The sequence below is a fragment of the Cupressus sempervirens genome, chromosome 4 (assembly GCF_028749045.1).
Source record: "Cupressus sempervirens isolate cs-2001-9-10 chromosome 4, ASM2874904v1, whole genome shotgun sequence".
Lineage (NCBI taxonomy): Eukaryota > Viridiplantae > Streptophyta > Pinopsida > Cupressales > Cupressaceae > Cupressus > Cupressus sempervirens.
In genome coordinates this window covers 784,368,431-784,391,130 of record NC_143121.1, presented here as the reverse complement: position 1 = coordinate 784,391,130, position 22,700 = coordinate 784,368,431, and the positions used below count along the sequence as shown (strand labels likewise).

The 22,700-nt window shown below is 36.9% G+C and overlaps 1 protein-coding gene and 1 long non-coding RNA gene across 2 annotated transcripts; both read right to left on the bottom strand.

The window, feature by feature from the left end:
• Positions 1 to 777: 777 nt before the first annotated feature.
• On the bottom strand, positions 778 to 22,213 carry LOC149563749 (uncharacterized). The gene is made up of 2 exons (XR_016364113.1): positions 22,045 to 22,213; positions 778 to 1,628 (listed from the first exon to the last, which is right to left on the bottom strand). It is a non-coding gene; the product is annotated as an uncharacterized LOC149563749 (long non-coding RNA).
• On the bottom strand, positions 20,954 to 22,052 carry LOC149563750 (uncharacterized). The gene has a single exon (XM_089826879.1). The coding sequence runs from the start codon at positions 21,949 to 21,951 to the stop codon at positions 21,550 to 21,552; it is 402 nt and encodes a 133-aa protein (XP_089683005.1). The 5' UTR covers positions 21,952 to 22,052; the 3' UTR covers positions 20,954 to 21,549.
• Positions 22,214 to 22,700: the final 487 nt, after the last annotated feature.

Sequence of the window (22,700 nt, the reverse complement as noted above, 5' to 3'; positions counted from 1 at the left end):
AGTCAAACTCTAGGGTGTCGGGTACAACCGATAATGCACCCCTTACAATAGATTATTAACAAGCAATTCTCATTCAATCTTCATCACTTGATTGGGGGATATCAATTTAGCAATCTACTATTACATGACCACATTTGATATGACAAAGCCTTAAACATTTTCTCATCCAGATTCCAACACTTAAACTCCAAATCAGCACACACAGAGACCTTTGCACTATGACAACGAGCTTCAGCACACCATCTCACCTTTTATTCAACATGTTACACCTAAGATAACCAAATTAACTTTAACAACTAATGCATAACAACTAACACACATATTTCAAACACAAACATAAATTTTTTTTCCATGATCAATATCTTCCATGTCATGTGTATGCATTCTTTGGCACTCCCGCTTGCACAGAGATGCTCCGCATGCTTCTAATCTATGAATGACAGCGTCACACAACAATAACTCAAACACACTTCAACTTTGACTTTCTTCTTTTCACAGCTTCTTTTTTTCTCATAGCAATCTCTTGACTTGTTCTTCTCTTTATTCTTGTAGAAGATAACTTCAAATGCCATTGCTTGTTGGGCTAGGTTGCCACAACACTCTTCACCAATTTTAAACTTCTTGAGCTCTCCACGATCTCTAGGATCATATTCCATTAGCTCTGATACCACTTAAAGGAGGTGGATAGAGTGGATCAAAGATAAACATGAATGCAACGATAAACATTCAAATCAATAAGCAAAATACAAAGACATCAAGCTGTGCTACAGCACTTCATACTCATTAACATAACTGAAATCTATTGAAAATCTATAGAGAATGCTACAACATTCTATCCACTCATGATCCACAATGAGAAACCCAAAATGGGCTCTACTGATCCACCATGATCAGATAAACATTTGATACTCAAACCTTTACATAATGCCTCTATTTATAGAGGTCTAAGAACTCTCTAGAATATCAAACACATGTATTGCATGACATATAATATTAATATATATCAATTAATATATGCAACTACTGGTAGTTGAAGACTGATTCTGAAATGACCTTGGGCGGCTGTATGCGGCTATTTGTCTGTGGCTGTGGACGGCTCTGCGGCTGTGGATGATGGGAGAAATTAATACTGCCAACACTACCAAGCTTCCATTCAAATTGTTGAGAGGTTTCCTGGCCCATCTCTTGCCACCCGGTAAACTCCTGAAATTTTTTAATACTGAATACTTGAAATAGGATTAACAGAACGAACCCAGGTTCCCTGAGTTTTAAGATGCTAATGTGACCAGGTAGGTTTTACTCACCCAATAAACTTGTTTCCCATCATTTCCATAAGTTTCAAAATTAGATAAAAACAACTATCAAGACAGACAAAATCACCACTCTTCACCAGTAGCAGCACATAATTCCAGCTACTAAAAGTGCATCCTTGAATGCAAAATTCCAATAGAAAAGCTTGTCTGGTTTGAATGCCATCAACTTCTCAACCCAATCACAAGTTTCTCATCCCACTCCATCTCTCTAATGAATTCTGAGCTTGCCCTGATGCAAAAACCAACATTAATGGCAGTTCCACCTCCAAGAACTCTTCCCCTTACAAACTGCACTTCCTCCTCTGACTAAAATTCCTGCATCACATAAGTAAAATCTTTGAGATCCCCAAAAACCTTGAAAACACCCTGTATGTCTACAATATCAAGATTTCCATATGGAGAATCTCCCCTTTCCAACAACAAAACAAAGTAATGTTGTGAGAGAGTTACAGTCAGAGGACACCCTGGTGCACCTCCTCCAACAACAATGTAACCATATGTTCTTGCAGCTACCTTTTCAGCATCAAATGTCATAAAAGGATATGAGTATTCTGCGAACACCAACCACAAAACATCCCCCATTTAATGAAATACACCAGAAGTAAAAGATTAAATTTTGATTTCTTCTGTCAAGAAAGAGACTGATTTGAAAAGCAAAAATGAGTGGAAGAAAGAGAGAACTTTGAAAAGAAAGATTCAAAATTCACTCACCCAAATTATGAGCTGCCACTGGTGAAGAGTGGTGATTTGTGAAAAACACCACCTGGACAAGGACCCACCTGTACACTTGTTCACCATTACTCATACTATTGTTCGTCCATCTCTTTAATGGCCTTACACTTCCACACCCGTTTCCTTAATCTGCTGATAGGAGTAACGCAGTCATATATATACAGAAATGGACAGTCATTGGCATTTAGGCATAAATGTCATTAGCCTGCATTTCTTTTGAACTTACCATGTTTGAAATTTTGTGGGTAGCTGCAGCTATGACAAAGTTGATGATCACCTGGCCTCAATGACAGAGCTCCTCAATGAGACGTCGAAGACAATTTTTTCCAACCGTAAGAACTAACAACCATGGTCATTCATTGAGGTGCTTAGAAATAAAAATGGGTTTCTTTGAAATAGATGCTAATAATTTTAGGGTTCTTGTTCCCCTGTTACATTTTGACCCAAATAAAAATGTTCAAACACCATCATCAGCTGGACAAACCCAGAAAAACCATGAGGCTAACAAGAAAAGGAGACAACATTTTGAATTGAAAGTCATGATAAGCCTGCTAAGGAAAACGCTTAAGTTCAATGTTAAGTTGTCAAAATATCATGTGATATCCTGAAGCCAAGTTAATCTAGACAACCCAGAACAGTGTTGACTGTCCAAAACAACTTGTGTCAACAACAATTTATGTGTGGATTATACATAAGGAGTAAATTAGAGAATGCATTAGATAGAGAAAAAAACATGGTAAACAATACATATATAAGAAAAATGGCGAGCAGGAGCAGGAGTGGATGGGGAAAGGTTGGGGTAGTGTGCCTTTTCAAAATTTGAATCTTGTCCTAGGCGAGATTCCACAGGGAGAAGGAAATCAGAAACTAGGAATGAAGAGGGGTTTGCAGAGTGTCAGGGGACAACAGAGAATGGAGATGCGACAGAGAATGGGGACAGGGACCCACATGACAAGAGCAGAGATCCAGACAAATGTGTTCCGCCACCCAAAGTGGACCGGTCTAGGGTTCTTCCGATGAAATGGTCATCTATTTTTGGTGTTAAACCCTTTGGTAAGTCGTCCTTCCCTTCGGTTAAGATTCTCTATAGCTTGGTAAAGGGGTCTTGTGTGATTGCTATTCCAGATGAGGTGGTAGACCATAGTATTGCCTCAATGGCTTCCACTCTAGTGGGAAAGTTTATTAGGCAAAGGCCGAACATAGACATAGTGAGATCTTTCACTCAGAAGAAATGGCATCTTAAAAGATAGGTCAACTTTACAGCTATGGAAAAAGGCTTCCTGTCTTTTGATTTTACTTGTAATGAGGACTTGTCTAACATCCTATGTGAAGGACCTTGGAGTATAGGTCAGTCTACCCTTGTGCTTCAGAAATGGTCATTGAAACTAGATTTGAATGAATCATTCTTTGTGCAAGCACCGGTTTGGGTCAGACTTCCAGAGCTGCCCTTAGAATTCTAGAATGAGGATGTGTTTGTGGGAGTAGCTAACTCCTTTGGAGAACTTTTTTCAATAGACCTGATAACAGCTGCTAGAAGTAAACTAACGTATGCAAAGTTATGTATCGGTGTCAGGGAAGGGGATGACATGCCAAAAGTTGTGAGCTTTCACTCTAAGCCGAGAACACATAATCAGTAGTTGGTTTATGAAAGTATCCCTTTTGCTTGTTTTCACTGTCTGAAATTTGGACACCTGTCTAAAATTTGGGCACAAGGCACATCAATGTCCTAAGGTTAAAGCTGAGAAGAAAAAGTTTCCATCTTCTTCTCAAGGAAAGGAGAAAAAGATCTAGAAAAGGAAGGACATTAAGGGTGGCCAAAAGGCTAAGGTGTTGAATGCTCCTACCAAAGGAGGGAATAAATCGTCCAGCACGATTTCTAGGAAAGACATGGTTGCCCTGTCTGGACCAAAGATTAATGTGCTGGCGAAACCAGCACCAAAGATTAATGTGATCGTAGAACCAGCTATGACAGTGGCAAAACCAAAAAATATAGTGGAAGTCCTTGCTGATGGAAGGAAAGAGTCAGCCCTCAGAGACTCAAATGATGATGAGATAGTTTTTTCGTCTGTTAGAGAGGAGGAAGATCTAACAAGGAATCTTGGATTTTTAGAAGTCAAGGAGGCTAATCCTAGATTTTCAAAAGCCAAGGAGGCAAATGGAGCAATTTTGGTTCCTGCTCAAGTAATGAGGAAGGAGACCAAGACAAAGATGGATTGTCAATCCCAGGAAATTATGGTGTTAGATACTCAAACGCAGGAAGTGGGGAAACATGCCTTTATTATTGAAAACGAGTTAGTGTGGGAAATACAAGAGGATGTCTTGGATCTCCCCTCATCTCCTAGGAAGGCCCCAAATGTTTCATGCAACTTGGAAAAGGGATTAGAGAGGGGAAACTATTTATCTCTTAAGAATACAAAGAAAAGCAGTCGGGAGCCCTCCCTGATTTCGCCAGCTGAGAACAGGAGTAGTAATCAAGCTGTAGAGGAAGGAGACATGCTAGTCAATTCAGAGAAGATGAGACCAGAAGAAGTTTGGCGGATGGGAACCAAAGAACTCTTTTGGAGTTCTCCCCTAGTTTTAAATGAAGATAATCTCTTGGAACATAAGGGGCCTTAATGGAGCCCATAAGCAGGGAATTGTTAGGAATATGATTAGAGATCAAAGACCTGATATTCTGATGATACAAAAAACTAAGATGTGTTAGAACCTAATAAGATTAATAACCTAGAAAACTAGTGCAAAGAATAAATATCTAAACTATGAATGCAAATGATACAAAATCAAAATAGCATCATAGAGTTAGTCTCCAAGAGAGTAATGCAAATGCTGGAAGCAAAATAGTATTAAGAGGATGCAAAAATAAGAGATGCAAATACAAGCCAGGTAGCATGCTTATATAGGCTAGGAAGAGAGAGGAGGTGACAACACCAACCAATGAGGAGCAACCATCTATTGGACTAAAGATAGAAAAGTATCTTCCCAAGATAGCTAATGGATGCTCACATGTAGGAAGGTGACACCTCACAACCATTCACCTAATAAGACATGCTTTATTAACCTAAGAAAAATTATTAAAAGTGTAGGAAAAACCTAGCAAAATAGGAAAAATAAAAAACTACACTAACACCCCCCCATAAGCGAAGCTTAGGTGGATGTAGAAATGGGTCCCGGCAAGTCAAGCCTGATGAGGTACCCATGTACATAAAATTCCTCCAAAAGAGAAAGAAAAGAGACTCCCCAAAGAAAATTAGGACTCCAAGTGAGAGGAAGAGGCCCCCCCAAAAGATGAAGCATCCCGCACCCCCAACAAAGCTTGCAAATTTTGTCCGGTAGATCCACTTACATCGAACAAGTTTTCTTCCCTTAGGAAAATGGACAAGATCCCAAGTGTGGTTCCTCATCAAGGAACTATACTCTTCTTGCATAGCTGTATCCCACTCAGAAATAACAAAAGCCTCATGAAAGGACTGTGAATTTGAGGCAGTAGCAATGAAGATATGCAAAGCATCCTAGAATTGTGAACGAGTCTGCTTGGTGTCTGATGGATCCCCAACCCAATCACCTGCAAATACAAGGTCTGTCTAGCCCAAAGTGGACTAGAAGATGGAGAATCTAGAGGAGAATTATCAACCTGTGAATGATGACTAGGAGAGGAAGGAGGTGAGTCCTCTGAATCACTCTCTACATCAGAAGTGGAGGTAGAAGACTGCTCAAGTGAATCTGACCCATTAGAAGATCTATCATGTATTCCAAGTGACTCCAATGTCAAAGTAGAAGGCAACCCTGTGACCATGCTTTGCTGGTTAAACTGATGCAAGTAGTGGAAGTTAAGATGACCAAATTGCTCATGCCATAAAGGAGGATCAGGAACAAAGTGAGAAAACATATAGAGTCGTGACTGATGATCTGCTCTCCCAACTGCAACTATAGAATCATTGTGCAACTCACATATCTTCATTGAACTAGGAGTGAACTCAACCTGCTTGCCTAAACTTATGTGAGTGATCTGGTATACTGATAGGAGATTAGTTGATAATGAGGGTACACAAGGAACATCATGGAATGTGCCATCCCCCATATCAACAGACCCTCTCTCACACACCTCAACAGGAGTGTTATCACCCATCAAAATAGAAGGCATAGTACACGGCTCCAAGGATGCAAGTTCTTCCTTAGATGAAGCCATGTGGTGTGAAGCACTTGAATCAAGAACCCAAGTGGATGGTGAGGAAGCAACTGCAAAAAGGGCCTTGCCCTTTCCTTTCCCCTTGCTGTTTTCTTTTTCTTTGTTAGACCCTTTATTAGAACTTTGTTTGATAGACTCAGGAACACTGATATTATTCTTCTCAAGAATGTATGTCAAGTGATCAAGTTGTTTCTGCAAACATTTATGTTTATCATGACCAGGTCTTTCACAATAGGCACATTTGACCTTTTCTTTCTTAGGCTTATTGCCCTTGGAAGATGGTGTATCAATAGTTGCTTTTGAAGAAATTGATATCTAATTCTTCTTCTCCTCGCTATTCTTTTGTTTCTTGTCCTTACTATTGTTGTTACTACTTTGTCCTCCTTGTTCTTTTGTGCCTTGGTTGGCAGCCAAGGCATGTGACTTAGAGGACTTAAGAGCACCCATCTAGATTAGCTTGTCCTGTTCTCGAGTGAGATTGACAACAAAATCATCTAAAGATGGCATGGTGAATTGAGTACCAAGTGCACCCTTAGTAGCATAGAAGGTAGAGACAAACACAGAATATTCTGAACTCAACTTGGAGAGAATACTAAGAATCAGTTGTTCATCTTTCTTTTCAATTCCACATTGTTTTAACTGCAGCCTTAGTGATTTTAATTTGGTGAAGAAATCTTGGATTGTGTTAAAATTTTTTGGACTTAAACTAATTAATTCATTTTCTAACATATGACCCCTCATTGAATCTTGTGTGCCAAATAGTGTTTCTAGCTTTGTCCATACTTCATTTGGTGTATCCAAAGACTCAATGTGAAATAGCAAGTCAGGAGAAATAAAAAAACACAATGTTCCATATGCCTCATCACATTTGTTAAACTACTTAGGCTTGTCTTCATCTTTAGCAGGTTTAGTTTTAAGTCCCATAGTTACCCTATTTAATCCAGATTTCTTTAAGTGAATTGTCATGCGTGATTTCCATTCAAAGTAATTGTATGGAGTTAGGATGGGTATATTTGTTTGATCCATGATGAAGAAATGCAAAGAAGAAATGCTAAAAAGAAGAGAACCCAGCCATGACAATGCCCCCCCCCCCCCCCCTCCCCCCCCCCCCTCCCTTTTACTCAATCAAAGAACCCCCCCCAAAGAAATATGATTTGGCACTTTATTTTAGTGCGTTTACAACTACCACTAGAAAGAAATACTCAGTGGTCTTGATTTCAATGCATTACAAACCCTCATGAAGAGCATATGCTAAAAGTGAAACTTGGGCACAATAATCAAGGAAACAAATAGCACCACTACGATCTACTAAAAAAAAATGCACTTTCAAAAAAAGAATCGCCTCAATACGAGGTCGTATGAGAAAGTTATGATCCTCTGAAGTTTCTAAAATGATAACTGTGCACAATCATGGCTAAGAATCTACAATTTCTGAAGAATTCATGCATGAAAATCAAAAAATAACTCCACTAGTGGATAGAGCACAAAAAAAAAGCCAAGTTCATAACAAGAATCATCAAAATTAGAGTCCGTATGAGCAAGAACGAGACATTTGAAAATTGCATTCAAATCTGCGACTGCCAATGGAGAGGGGTATGGCTATAGCCTTTCATGCTCAATTTTGAAAAATATACAACTTGCATGCAAAATCTAAAAGATACCCAGATGGTTTTTTGGGGCTGCGAACAAAACCCAGAAAGCATTTTTCTTGTTGATTTATAGAAGATGCTACTGTAGTGTAAATTAGATGCCTTTAACAGTAAAAAATGGCTCCAAAAATAAAAAACCGACCCCAACAACCAAAATATGACATGCAAATACTGGATCAGCTTTTTAAGTCCATCAATGGCATGTTGAAACTTGCAATACTGATTGAAAACTCCAAATATGCAAGTTGGTTGTCAGATTTGAGATTGAAACCCTAGAGAAAAACTATTTTTGTCAAAACTTTTCTGATTCTCAAGATCATCCAAAGACGCAAGAGAAGAGCATACTTCATTTTTCAAAAAACTACTACAATAAAGTTTATTAGCCCCCCCCCCCCCCCCCCCCGAATCTCTCAAATAAGAAAACTAAAATCTACTCTTGCACATAGAAAAGCTCTGATACCATGTTAGAATATGATAAGATTAATAACCCAGAAAACTAGTGCAAAAAATAAATATCTAAACTATGAATGCAAATGATACAAAATCAAAATAGCATCATAGAGTTAGTCTCCAAGAGAGTAATGCAAATGCTGGAAGCAAAATAACATTAAGAGGATGCAAAAATAAGAGATGCAAATACAAGCCAGGTAGCATGCTTATATAGGCTAGGAAGAGGGAGGAGGTGGCAACACCAACCAATGAGGAGCAACCATCTATCAGACTAAAGATAGAAAAGTATCTTCCCAAGATAGCTAATGGATGCTCACATGTAGGAAGGTGACACCTCACAACCATTCACCTAATAAGACATGCTTTATTAACCTAAGCGAGATTATTAAAAGTGTAGGAAAAACCTAGAAAAATAGGAAAAATAAAAAACTACACTAACAAGATGAAGAAAGGGAGCTTGGATAAAATTTCTTTCAGCAATAACATGAGCGGGGAAGCCTCGGATTCTAAAGGAGCGTCTGGAGGATTGCCGACTCTTTTTAATAATAAGCAGTTCAAATTTACTTCTTTGTATAATGATGGCAACATCCTTTTTTGTAAAGTGCTCCATTTGTACTCCAATGATTTTTGGTTCCTTTTGAATGTCTATGCTCCTAATTCTAAAAGGGAGAGGAAGAATTATTGGTCCAAAGTCTGTGATTTGGTTCAGAACAGTAGCATAAATAAAGACATTATTATGGGGGACATTAATTCTCCATTAGTGGATGAGGAGAAGAAGGGACGTTTGGCGTCTGATTGGGAAAGAAAATTTGACCTCTCTAATTTTATTAATAGCCTGGCTTATTTGGACATGGATCTGACGGGAGGAGCTTTTACTTGGTCAAATAAAAGAACTAGAAGGGATTGTATTTAGGTTCAGTTGGATAGAGCTCTTATCTCACCAAACTAGTTGCAGTCTTTCTCCTTAAGCTATCTCTGTTTCCTAGAGTTGGCTCTGATCACTCCCCTATATCGCTCTCAGTTGTCTCTTTAGAACCAAGAAGGAACTTCCCTTTTCGGTTTGAAAAGATGTGGACATCACATTTTGATTTATTGAATAAGATATATCACTGGTGGGGGATAGAAGTGGAAGGTACTGCCATGTTTAGAGTTGCGAAGTTGAGTAATGTGAAGAGAATGATAAAAGTTTGGAATAAGACGGATTCTGGTCATATTTTTCATGACAAAGATGATTTGTCTGTCAAACTCACCTCAATTCAGGATACTATTCAATAGGAAGGGTATAATGATTTGAACAAGAATGTTGAGTTGTCTATTTTGTCTAACCAACACAATATTATTAGTAAGGAAGAGAAGTTTTGGAAGCAAAGATCTAGAATTAACTAGCTGAAAGAGGGGGATTAGAACACAAGGTTCTTCCACATTTCTACTCTAAAGCATAGAGCTAATAACAAAATTTTTTGTTTAAAAAAGGAGCAGGATATGTTAGCAAAAGAGAATGAAATTTCTGCTGAGGCTGTTTCCTTTTTCTCCTCTCTTCTATCTTGGGATCCCTTGGTTTTGAAGTTGGATCAGAATGAAATTGTCTCATATATTCCATAGATTATTCAACCCCATCATAATAAAATGTTGAGGGCTATACCAAACGCACAGGAAGTTAGAGAAGCTCTTTTCTCCCTCCTTGCGGATAAGTCCCCGGGCCCAGATGTGTTTCCTACCTTCTTCTTACAAATTTACTGGTAGGTGGTTATGAAAGATGTTGTGAAGGCTGTTCAGGAATTCTTTGGAGCAAGAAGCATTCTAAAAGAGATTAATTCTACTTTTTTGGTCCTCATTCCTAAAATTCCTGGGGCTGACTCTTTGGATAAACTTAGACCTATCAGTCTGTGTAACTCTTTCTACAAGATTATCTCAAAGGTGCTAACCTCTAGAATGCTTAAAATCCTTCCTTTGATCATATCTTAGCAACAGACGAGATTTGTCCCTGGAAGACAAATTTTGGATTTGATCATGATGGTGCATGAAGTTATCCATTCTATGGAAGCTGGAAAGAGAGACGGAATGCTTCTCGAACTAGATCTTTCAAAAGCTTATGATCGGGTCAACTAGACTTTCCTTGGTTGGGTGCTCTAGGCTTTTGGCTTTGATCAAAATGTTTGTAAGCTTATTTCTCAGCTTATTTCTACTTCTTCTCTTGCTATTTTGATAAATGGTGCTCCTTCTGATTTTTTCAAACCTACAAGAGGGATTAGACAGGGGGATTCCCTCTCGCCTATTTTGTTCATTATTTTGGCGGAATGTATTGGAAGGTTAATCAAGAAGAACAAACAAGAAGGAAGGCTAAAAGAGATTAAACCGTCCTCTAGGTGTGATCCTTTTTCCCATTAGCAATTTGTGGATGACACTATAATGGGAGAGGAAGCTTCAGTCAAGGAGGCTAGGGTTATGAAGGAGATTCTAGATTTGTACACTAGAGGATCTGGACAACTTATCTATTGGGAAAAAAGCTCAGTTTACTTCATTAATACTCCAGAGGACAGGCAGAGGAAAATTGCGAGGATCCTTGGATGCGGAGTGGGAAAGCTTCCTTCCACCTATCTTGGACTCCCTTTGGGTGCTAAGCCTCTTGATTCCTTCTGGAATGGGATCATTAACTGGTTCAGTAAGAAGCTTGTGGGGTGGAAAGGGGCTTCTCTAACTCAAGCTGGCAAATGTCTTTTGGTAAAATCCACTCTTCAAAACCTCCCAATGTATGCCTTGAGCCTTTTTGGGATACCAGTAAAATTTGCAGAGAAAATGGAAAAGATTCAGAGGGATTTTTTGTGGTTGAGTCTTTAAGGGCAAAAAAGATATCCCCTTGTGGCATGGGATAATGTCTGTCCTTCAAAGTGCTATGGTGGATTGGGTATCAGGAAATTAAAGCATCTCAATATGGCTCTCCTAGCGAAACCGATTTGGTGCATCTTTAGTAGTACTAGGGAATGGAGAGATATCTTTGTTAATAAGTACATTAGAAGACCTATCGAGTTCTTGCTAAACAATGAGGACATCCCAAACGGGTCTGTTATTTGGAATGGTATTCTTAAAGCAAGAGAGCTGGCCAAGGCTAAGGTTATTTGGAAAGTGAGCAATGGGGAGGATATTCTCTTCTGGACTAATAATTGGTTGTTTCAAGGGCCCCTTATTAATAATCCTATATTTGAAATATGGGCTAATGATCATATTAGGCAATTTGGTTTAAAAGTTAGTGATTATAGAATAGACCAAGGATGGAGAGACCTATCTTTCATCTCTGAGGATCTCAAGCTGATCATGACAATGCTGAATTCTATGGTTATTAATAATAAGAGGGATGAAGTTATTTAGGGTGACAATCCTAATGGTTGTTACTCGGTAGCTTCGGGCTATAACTCTCTTTGGAGCCTAAAAGACAAACCCCCTTGGGTGAAAGCTTGGTTATCTGGTCTTACCCCAAAAATCAAGATTTTTTATTGGTTGGCCTTGCAAGACAAAATTCTTAATCACAATAATCTAATAAAAAGAGGTCATATTATCCCTAATAGGTGTATGCTTTGTAAAAACTAGATGGAATTGGTCAATCATATGTTTATCCATTGTCCTTTCTTAAGAGAAGTCTGGGATAACATAACTAAGAATTTTGGGGTAAGTTGGTGCAAACCAAGAAATCTTCTAGATTTCTTTTGTCATAGGATAAGTATGTTCAAAGGTTTAGACTTACTAAATTTAAACACCTAGACTTTGCCTCATTTTTGTTGGGGAGTCTAGAAGGAAAGAAACAATAGAATTTTCAGAGAAAGAGAGGAACCTGCTTATGTTGTTGGGGAATAGATTTATAGAAACACAAAGGAAAATTACCAGGTTAGGAAGGGGGGAGATATTGAAAATGGTGGTAATAAGAAGGATAAAGATAAGGACAGGAGAATAAAAAGACGTGAAGTGAAATGGCTGCTCCCTCCTAAGGGATGGCATAAAACAAATTTTGATGGTGCATCAAAAGGTAACCTTGGACCTTCGGGTTGTGGAGGAATCATAAGAAATAATTATGATGGAGGGGTGGAAGCTTTTTCTCATCCTTTGGGTTTCCAAACTAACCATTTTGCAGAAGCCAGTGCTGCTTGTCATTCAGTTAAACTGGCCTTTGACATGGAGATTAAAAAATTATGGTTGGAGGGGGATTCTAATAACATTATAAGATGTATTAATCACTCAACCTTCATGGTCTATTGCTAATTTAATAGAAGAGACCCGAACTATCCTTGAAAATTTTGAATGTGTCCACGTCACCCATGTTTATAGGGAGGCTAACCCCGTGGCTGATTGGTTCACCAACGAAGCCGTCAGGTAAGACAAGGTGATGACCTAGAATTCGGGTGGGAATATTCTAGAAGAAGTGAAGAGTCTTATCGAATTGGAAAAAATCTAAGGAGGTACGATGGAGATCTTAATGTAATAATGAATATTAATGGTAGCATGGGTGTGAGTTTTTACAATTATGGCGTTTACGGTAAACACAGTTAGATGAGGTTATCAATGTCATATCGACACATTTTGTGGGTCAAATTTTTCATCCGCTATTTTTTCTAGGGTATAGAAAATTATATTGGCGCTTTTCAAAGAAGTAGAAACTAGAGCATTCAAAGGTTTGAGAAGGGTTTGCAGAGGTCAGTGTTTATGAGAATTTTAGGGGTGGAAAGCGCAGAAATGGTGGGGGAACAAAGTAGGAAGGAGCCTGTGGGTGAAGCGGAAAAATGGAAACAAAGGGAAAAAGTATGGGAGAAATTGGAGAACGAAGGTATAGCAAATTACATCGCTAAACTCCATGGCTTTGACCCAAATGTTACTAACAATATGGTTAACTCTTGGAAGAACAGGCGGGTTAAAGTGAATGGAGTTCCATTTCAGATTACAGAGGAAGTCATTGCTCTTGTGTCTGAAATTTCGACAGGGGTTTCAAATTTTATAGAGACAAGAAGTTGTCGACGAATGAGGTCAAGGAGTTTGCAAAGAGATTGGAGGAGAGGACTGCTTTGGTAAAATGTGAAACGTATTATGAAATGCATTCTATCAAAAAACTTTGGAGGTATGTTTTATGTGCTATTATATAGTTCATTTCATTGGATACTAGATTTGATCGTGTGAGAACTCATCACTTTGTTTTTCTCAACCATTTCCGCCATGGCATTAAGATTTCTTTCTCCTTTTATTTATTTACTTCTATGAGCAAGGCTATTTTTGGATTCAAGAAAAAGCCCTCTATGAAACCTGCCTTGCATGAAGGACTATTGTTGTTAATTTATGAGCATTTTAAAGATCAAACCTTAAGTAAAACTCCTCTGCATGAAGCGGATGCCTCTGAGGACTTAGGCAGCTCTAGTTTTTCCTCTGATACAGAAGATATCCAAAGTATCAACTCAGAGGGGGAGGAAAAGATTTCCTCTAGAAAGAAGGCCAACGAGTCGGATAAGAAATCGCCCTCATCTACTACCCCAAGCAAGAAGAACCCTAGAGGACATGGGCCTAAAATAATAGGCCAGGGCGATGAAGATTACAATGAGGAAGGGGGGAAATGAAATCTGAGGATGAGGAAGAGGAGGAGACGAAAATTAAGAGGGAAGAACCAATTGCTAAAAAAAGGAAGAGGGTTAAAGAGGCAGAAACTAAGGGGGTTTTGGGTTCAGGGCCTGAAAACTCTGCTATTCCTCTTTCACCTATTCATCCCCAAGAGCAGGAGAAGGAGAATATTGGTGAAGAGGGTGGTGAAGTGGTTATGAAGGATAGATGAAAGGCATGGAGAATCTTCAATGTAAGAACAACCAAGATGGGAATTGTCAGAGAGACAATGAATCCCCAAATCCTGGAAGAAAAGAAGGGCCAACTCAAGTTCGAAGACCTCATCAATCCCGCTATGGTGGCAATAACGGATAATGCTAGGGAAACGGGCATGAATCTGTTGAATAATGCTTTAAATAGCATGATCGACAATTTCAAGTCAATCAAATGGCTTTACCACGAATTGAAAGAGTTTAGGGAAAAAGTCGGCCAACTGAAAAACAATAGGATGTAGCCAAGTCCAGGAAATCAGAAGGATCAGGAGGATCGACTCAGTTTGGCTAAGAAAAGAATCCTAAATCTGGAAAACTATAATCATAATTTGGCGAATCAGATGATTTCCATCCTCAATTCTATCAATGATAACATTATGTCCCTTACTAGAATGTTAAAAGCCTGAGGTCTATTGGATGAGAATGAGGACAAGGACAGAGAGAGCCAGGAGGGAAGAGGACGCAGCGATAGAAATAACTTTCAGCAGCCTGGATCAGGAAGTTCAGAAGACTCGGGAGCAGATGGTTGAGGAGACTCACAAAGTCTATGAAGCAGCTCAGACGATGCAAGAGCTCGAGCGAAAGACAAAAGAGTAATCATGGTTTATTTTTTCCTATCTTTTGCTGATTAGTTTTCTGTTGTTTCTTGTCTAGTTGGCTTTTTCTTGTTCTGACTTTTTAGCTGTATGTTGAATTGGCCTTTTCATTGGCCTTTATTTTTGGTTGGGCTTTCATGCTTATTATCAGCCTTGTGACTTGTCTATGTTTGGCTGGGCTTTAATTGCTTATTATTAGCCTTGATTTTGTTTTAACTATTGGATTTCAGGGTCCCTGTAAAACTTGTTTATCTTATCAAAAACAATACATATATAAAAATATACTAACTTTAAACAATATGTAACTCATAAGAATGGAGAAGAGGGAAATTGCATCTACTCATGATGAAAAGAACTTCAAAGTGGTTGGTGATCAAAATATTCATCTATAAGGAGTGGAAGAGGTGGAGCTTCACCTTTGAATTACTACTGCTATCATTTGGCATATTATTGAAGAAATATTTTCTGCATCACTGATCCTCTAGATGAGGACAACCCGCAAAGCACAGGCTACAAAGTCATTAAATGTCTAAGATCAAAGCATGATTTCTTCTAGAAAGGTAGCTTGAAGTGTAAGGGGAGGAACATGGTATGAACTACATAAATAGAATGCAGGCTGTGACTACTAAGGAGGAGAACAGTGCTTGGTGTGGCTGATAGTGGTAAGGAATAGGACAGTGCTTAGGAAAAAATATGTCAAGTTTTATAGAATCATCTAGACTTCAAGTATGCATGCAGAATTGGAAAAATGCATACTTTCAATATAATCATTTTGGATAGACTGATTTTCCTGTAGCGTAAAAGAACGAGTGCAATTGAGAATTATTGAGATTTGGACTCTTTGTCAGTACTCATTTTTTGGATTTGATTCAATTTCTTGTTTGATTTTGAATGCACAAAATCTCCATAGATATGCAGAATTACGAACTTGATAAAAATATCGAGCTAGCTGCAACAGTCGTGTATAAATAATTTCTTTTAAAAAACTTCATAATATATGAAGATATGGAACGATTAAACTTTTTTAGAAGTGCAATACTCACCTTGCATGTTAGTGCAACCACTGAAAAATCTTTTAGCATAGAACATAACAGTCCACTAGAACATAAAAATAGGATAGTCCACCATTTCAAGCCTTGAACAAAAGCAAGTTTTTAGCAATAGGTCGTACCAGTCATACAAGTGACTTCAACAATAAAAGCATTGTCATTTGCTTAACATCTTTTAATTTTTCTAAGTGAGCAGCATCAATCAGCGGGCAGAGTGTCTTTACCGTCCAATCACTTGGAGCACAACCTTATTTCTGCATTTGATCTATCAAAAAAATGTTTTCCCCAACTCACGTCTTTTGCAAACAGCACCAGATAATGAGTTGTATGTGATCTCATTTGGAACCAAACCTTTTGCTTTCATTTCATCTAGCATTGACAGAGCAATGCCACCTTTACCTTCTTTGCATAATGTGTCAATTAGCATGGTATAGGTTACAACATTTGGAGCGATGCCAATCACTTTCATATTTTTAAAAAGCTTGAAAGCCTCATCTATTTCACCAATTTTACAATACCCATTAATCAATGAGCTATAGGTTACAACATTTGGAATGATGCCAATCACTTTCATACTTTTAAAAAGCTTGAAAGCCTCATCTATTTTGCCAAGTTTACAATAACCATTAATCAGAGAGAGCTGTAAGTTACAACATTTGGAGTGATGCCAATCATTTTCATACTTTTAAAAAGTTTGAAAGCTTCATCCACTTCACCAATTTTACAAGTACCATTAATCAGAGAGCTATAGGTTACAACATCTAGAGTAATGCCAATCATTTCCATCCTTTTAAAAAGCTTGAAAGCCTCATCCATTTTGCCAATTTTACAATAGCCACTAATCAAAGAACTAAAATCCATTACATGAGGAGCCTTGCCTTCATCAAGTATCTTGTAATGCCCTGCCAAGGGATCCAAAGAATTAACCTAGAATTTTCACTAAATTTGGTAGCATTTTTAAATTTTTTTTTTACATGAAAGTAAACACCACGTATAACTAATGCACAATAACGGAAGCAATAGTAATGTCCATCTAAAAGTAAACATAACATACATAATAGATTACATTCTTTAAGATCTCTTAACGTTGGTTTACATCTAAAAACATCTAACATACATGAATCTATTTGGTACAACATCCACATGAAACAATAATGATAAGTCCAATGTTTATACATTACATTTCAAATACTCAATCATCCACTGTACATGTCACAGGGTATGACAAGCTCAAAAGAATATACATACATAGAATAAGGTACATCTTCCTATTCTAATCCATGATACATCAAAGTAAAGATAATCATATGATACATCATCATAGAAGACATCCATCATAAAGATCAAACATAATAAACTAAGTGCACGATTCTTCCCAACCGTTAATAGCATCATTAGACCATCGTGGATCCTAACCATCCCTCCATGCGTAACATTCCAAATCACCGAAGAGATCATCGGTATTAACATAGTAAGAATGCCACTCCTAACATATATAACATCATATGTAGAAAGTAATCTAACATGCAAATATAAGCATAAGATAACATCATCTAACATATGCTAATCATCAATGAAAGGATACATATCCACCATCATGAAGGACGCATTAGCCACGATGTCTCAATGAATCTCAAATGATAAGAGTGGAAAATACACTACCACCCGACCGCGTGGTACCTAAGTGGTCCACTCCCACCGTGCTAAGGAGATAATCTCAAGTCCCAAATGGCTAAAAAAATCACATAGCGCAAATCTCTATGAGTCTAAGAATCCTAAAAGTATACTAACTCAAAGGTTCCAAACACAAAATTTGACATCTATTCTCAGAGGCACACAATGACATGTAGGAACCTACTATGCAAGCGGAAAAGTGTCATCGCAATTATCATGTACAAGTTACCCTGACAGTTAGCTAAATTGCATGGGTCCATATTGATCTCATGCGGCCACTAGTATCCTCTCTTACTGACGAGGCATACTATAAAATGCAAGGTCGCAACCATGCGTTCTCACTACTCCCATCCTAGCCTATACAAGCACTCAAGGCATGGGCGAGAAAAAAACTCTTATCTTTTTAGGTTCATTCAGTTAGTATTAGGTGTGAATGTTATCACTTATTAATCCAACTTACAATGAGTTACCCTGGCAGCCTCTTAGGGCCCCGACCCCCATTGCAAGCTACTTCCTGTCACTACATGCAGATATCCTACCCTAATGCTCATGGAATCATAAATCTCAAAATCACAAAAGATAAACCATAATCAAATCATCAAATATGCATAAAAGTATCAAATCTCCATGAGCAAACATCCATAGAAAATCATGAACACAACAGCTCTCTATTGGCAACTGAAGTATCACTGATAATCAAGTATCCAATGGTTCTCAATAACCAAAATATATCTCAATCATACTGATCGAAGACTCCAAAAATAGTTGAGTCAGACATGTCTCAACATGACATTATCAAGAATAAATCCACATTTCAGTCCCATCATGGCGACTAGCAAATAACCAAGGATAACTGATCGATGACCAAAAATAATGGTTAAGTCAAGTGTCTCATACATAAGAATCTCAACTATAACAATCAGTAATCACAACCAATACATAGAGCATTCCATCACATAACCATGGTTGGGTTATAAAGATCGAGATTAAAACATCATCATGACATCACAATCACATAACTCTCAAGCCTCTGGTAGACGTCCTATAACTGGTCAATACTAGTCAACCCAAAACTCAAAACAATAGCATAAAGAATACACAATGCAAACACATGTTTTGATTTTGCTAAGTTTATAATTTAAATTTAAATGCAAAAGTCTCGGTTTACATTCCCAATTCAATTGTCAAGTGGAGAAACTTCACGTTTAACCTAGCCCAAGTGTTTTTGTAAAAGTTTCTACCATTAAACTCAGTTTTCTAGATGTTCTAAATGTCTCTTATATTTCCATTTAGACCCCCATCATTTAAAAAAATACTAATTGAAATTCTTTCCATATTCATCTTTCCAAATTAAAGATTATATTGAATCTATATTGCTCACCATTGTAAAATATCTTGTATTAAAGAATTCCTCTTTAAATTCCAAACATCCAATAATATATCAATTATTTATTAATAATAATATACACACACACACACACACACACACACATATTCATATATAATTTATAAAAAAATGAATTACATAACATAAACGAAATTCATTAAAATGAATTTATCAAACAATATAAAATCGAACCGCACATTATACAAATACAATGTGGATTATATATAAAAAATGCGCTGTCGTAATGCGGGCAGTCTGCGAGTTGCAGGTACACTATGGTTGCGCAGGTACTCTGCGTCCGCAGACCTGTAGTGTACGGTGGTCGGGGTTGGGATATTCCGACCCACCCTCATATGCATATGTATATATATATATTTTTTAAATAATTTTTTTATATAACGTTTTTCAAACACAATTACAAATCGCAATGCATTTTAATGAATTTTTACTGCGATAATTCGCTCGGCTTTCCAATTATATATATATATATATATATATATATATATATATATATATATATGTATGTATATATATATGTGTGTGTATATATATATATGTGTGTGTGTGTGTGTATAAATATACGCAGAACTTTATACAGTATATATTTATATGCGAAAATGCAGATCTGAATTATATATATATTTTCATAAAGAATATATATATAATTTTATGAATTTCCTATAAATATTTATTTTATAAATTTTTTCAATAATTTTCTAATAAATTTTGTCTACAATTCAACCCTAGCCCCCATATTCTTTTCAGATCTATGCATATAAAGATTCTCAAATAAATTTTAACTACCCATATTGAGAATGCATACAATAAAAAATAGGAAAAATTCTCAGAAGACATATGGAAGACACGAAAAAGACAGAGAATGCAAGATGCGGAAATAGCATAAGTAAAATCACAAGAATCTACCCAGATTCTGATGCTAATTCGCTCTTCCTCAGAAACCCGCAGAGCAAGCTCCCTTCTTTAGAATTCTCGAATCCTCCAATGCTCCAAATTGCACTCCAAACGCTATGTCTAAGCTTCTAGGAATGCCTGAATATAAAGAGCTCTCAGGAAACATCTAGAATGCTTTTAAAAATAGCTAGAAGGCGTCACCAACTAAGCATGGGTCCTTACCAACCTTTTTGATGAGCCATAGGGTTGTAGACACCATGTGCTTTATTGATGCACAAACCTCCATGTTGTTGACACTTGAGAAATAGAAAAGTGCGTTAACTCCCATGCAAGCTTGTAACTCCAATTTACTTTTTATATAATTTCTATTTAAATATTTATAACTTTTATTTTAATTTTTATAACTTTTATTATTATTATTTATTTATTACTTTATTATTTTATTATTATTAATTTTAATTTCTATTTTTTTTAAAAATTTAATTCTTTTTCCTCAATAATTCATATTTAATTAATTATAATCAAAATATCAAATAACATGATATTTTATATTAATTTTCTCAAATAATTAATTTATTAATTAAATCTATTTATTAAGACTTAATTAATAGAAAATTCATCATAGACCTTTAAGAATAAAATATGAAAACCCATCATAGGGCAAATCACTCAAAATCAATCTAAAGGGTTAAAAATCATGAATTATGTCATCTGACACATTCGGTGGGTAAAATATCCAGATACTTGTCCTACCTCACTAGGACAATTGGCTTAAAGGTTTGGGATTTGGACTTGAGAATTTATCTCCCTTCTCTTATCACTGAGATAGTATAATAGGGTATGCTCATCCTGACAATTCAGGGAAGTCGATACCCGGTACCTGCAACCTGCAGAAAAACCATGCATGTACATACAATATTTAATGCTAAGCTAAACAGACAATGGCAGGAAGTGGTGCATTGTGTAGATCCCGACTAAGCAGGTGACTACGACTCCCTTCCTTAACCACATCAGAAACGCCATACAATAAAAAAACACGCACACCATACACATGCAAGTATGGGGTAAGTATTTATAATAAAACACATAAGATAATAACCATCTAACTAATTATCAACAATAGTTGAAAACAATATAATGATCATCATGTATGCATGAAATGTAAAGTCTAAATGATCTTTTTATATATCAACTGAATCCATAACATAATGTCTGATAGTCTCAAAACAATACCTCTAATCCATTAACATAAAACTAGTCCATCATAGTCTGATAATAATAGCAACAATATGTCTAGAAAAAATGTGAACAAAAACAGCCACTACATATCTTATTTATTAGTAGATGTGCACTAGCAAGATCACCTGCTTTACACAGACCATCAATGATTGTGGTGCATGTCACTTCATTAGTTTTTATACTATTTATTCTCATTCTGTCTAACATTTGAAATGCCATTCTCACATTTCCTGTCCTAAAGAATGCACGTATCAAAATATTATATGTTACCACATTAGAAAGAGATCCCCTGTCTTCCATATGACAAAGAAGAGTGAATGCCTCCCTTACCCTATTATTCTGACGGAAACCAGCAATAAGAGAGCTGTATGTACCAAGATTTGGTTGCAAACCCTTTTTCAACTTGTTTTGAAAATAGTCTCAGGCCTTGTCCAGCTTGCCATCTTTGGAGAGTCCCTTAATAACTGTACAAAATGTCACTTGATTGGGAAAATAGCCATCTTGTATCACTCGAGCTACCTATACTAAAGATTCATCTGTTCTACAGTCTTTGCAGAAAGCATCGATTAGGGTGTTGTAGATAACAATATTAGGAAAACAGTGGTCACTCCTCATTTTGTCCAAGAGCACTAGAGCTTCCTTAATTTTACCCCATCCACAAAAAGCCTTTATACGAGTGTTGTAAGTGACGACATCGGAATGTATGCCCGTCTCTTCCATTTCAGCGAGGAGAAGAATCATCCTGTGTAGATCGCCATCATTGCCAAGACCGTCCAAAAGGGTAGTGAAAGATACAACATTGAGAGGAAGGCGTTTATTAATGGCTGAATGCAAGAGTTCCCACGCGTTGTTTGTGTTGCCTGATTTACAGAGGGCCTTAATAGATTTACTGAGCTGTACAACATTGGAGGCTGGAGACATGTCGGTATGGGGGGAGTTCTGGCAGTATGCTGAGAAAGATAGAGGGCGTAACAAGAAAGAAAATGAATACACTGAGTGGGTAATATTTGTTACCTGTTTCAATATTGGAAGTCGGCCTATCACAGTGATGTTGGTCGCAGAGAGAGGGTAATGTACGCCCACAAATAACTTCTCAGGATTACATCTTAGCTGAAGTAGCTCACAAATTTATTGCCTCAACTAGACCCTACTTTCCCTCGGATGTATTGGGTTATTGTTGCATTTTCATTTATGTCCGTAAATAAATTTCACTTATGTTTCGAACTTATACTACCATTAACTCTTAAAGGATTATTTTTAAATATTTTTTAAAAATGTTTTTATAACTAGCAATGGCACCTTAATGTGTGATAGGGAAGATATGTAAAGAGTCATTTAGTAGGAGAAGGCTTATTGTATTTGCAGAAGATACTATTGCATTCAGTATGATAGTTCTATTCTTTTCACCAATGTACAATAAGTATTTTTCACAAATTGAATATTTATAAAGTTTTGATTTTAATTTATTGATGTTTTATATTATAAAATTTATTTATCTTAAATTCTATTGATTCTAACAATTTTGTGTTATACTTATGTGTTATGTGTTATAGAAGCTTTTTTTTCGAAATTCCTCCATATTCATTTTTTTCTGCTAAATGTTTGCTAACAAATATTAACATTAATATATTTTAAAGATGAAACTACAAAATATAATTGTATTAAAATAA

Bases quoted from the DNA above. Each gene is read 5' to 3' on its own strand.
- LOC149563750 (XM_089826879.1), bottom strand. From the start codon at position 21,951: ATGTCTCCAGCCTCCAATGTTGTACAGCTCAGTAAATCTATTAAGGCC.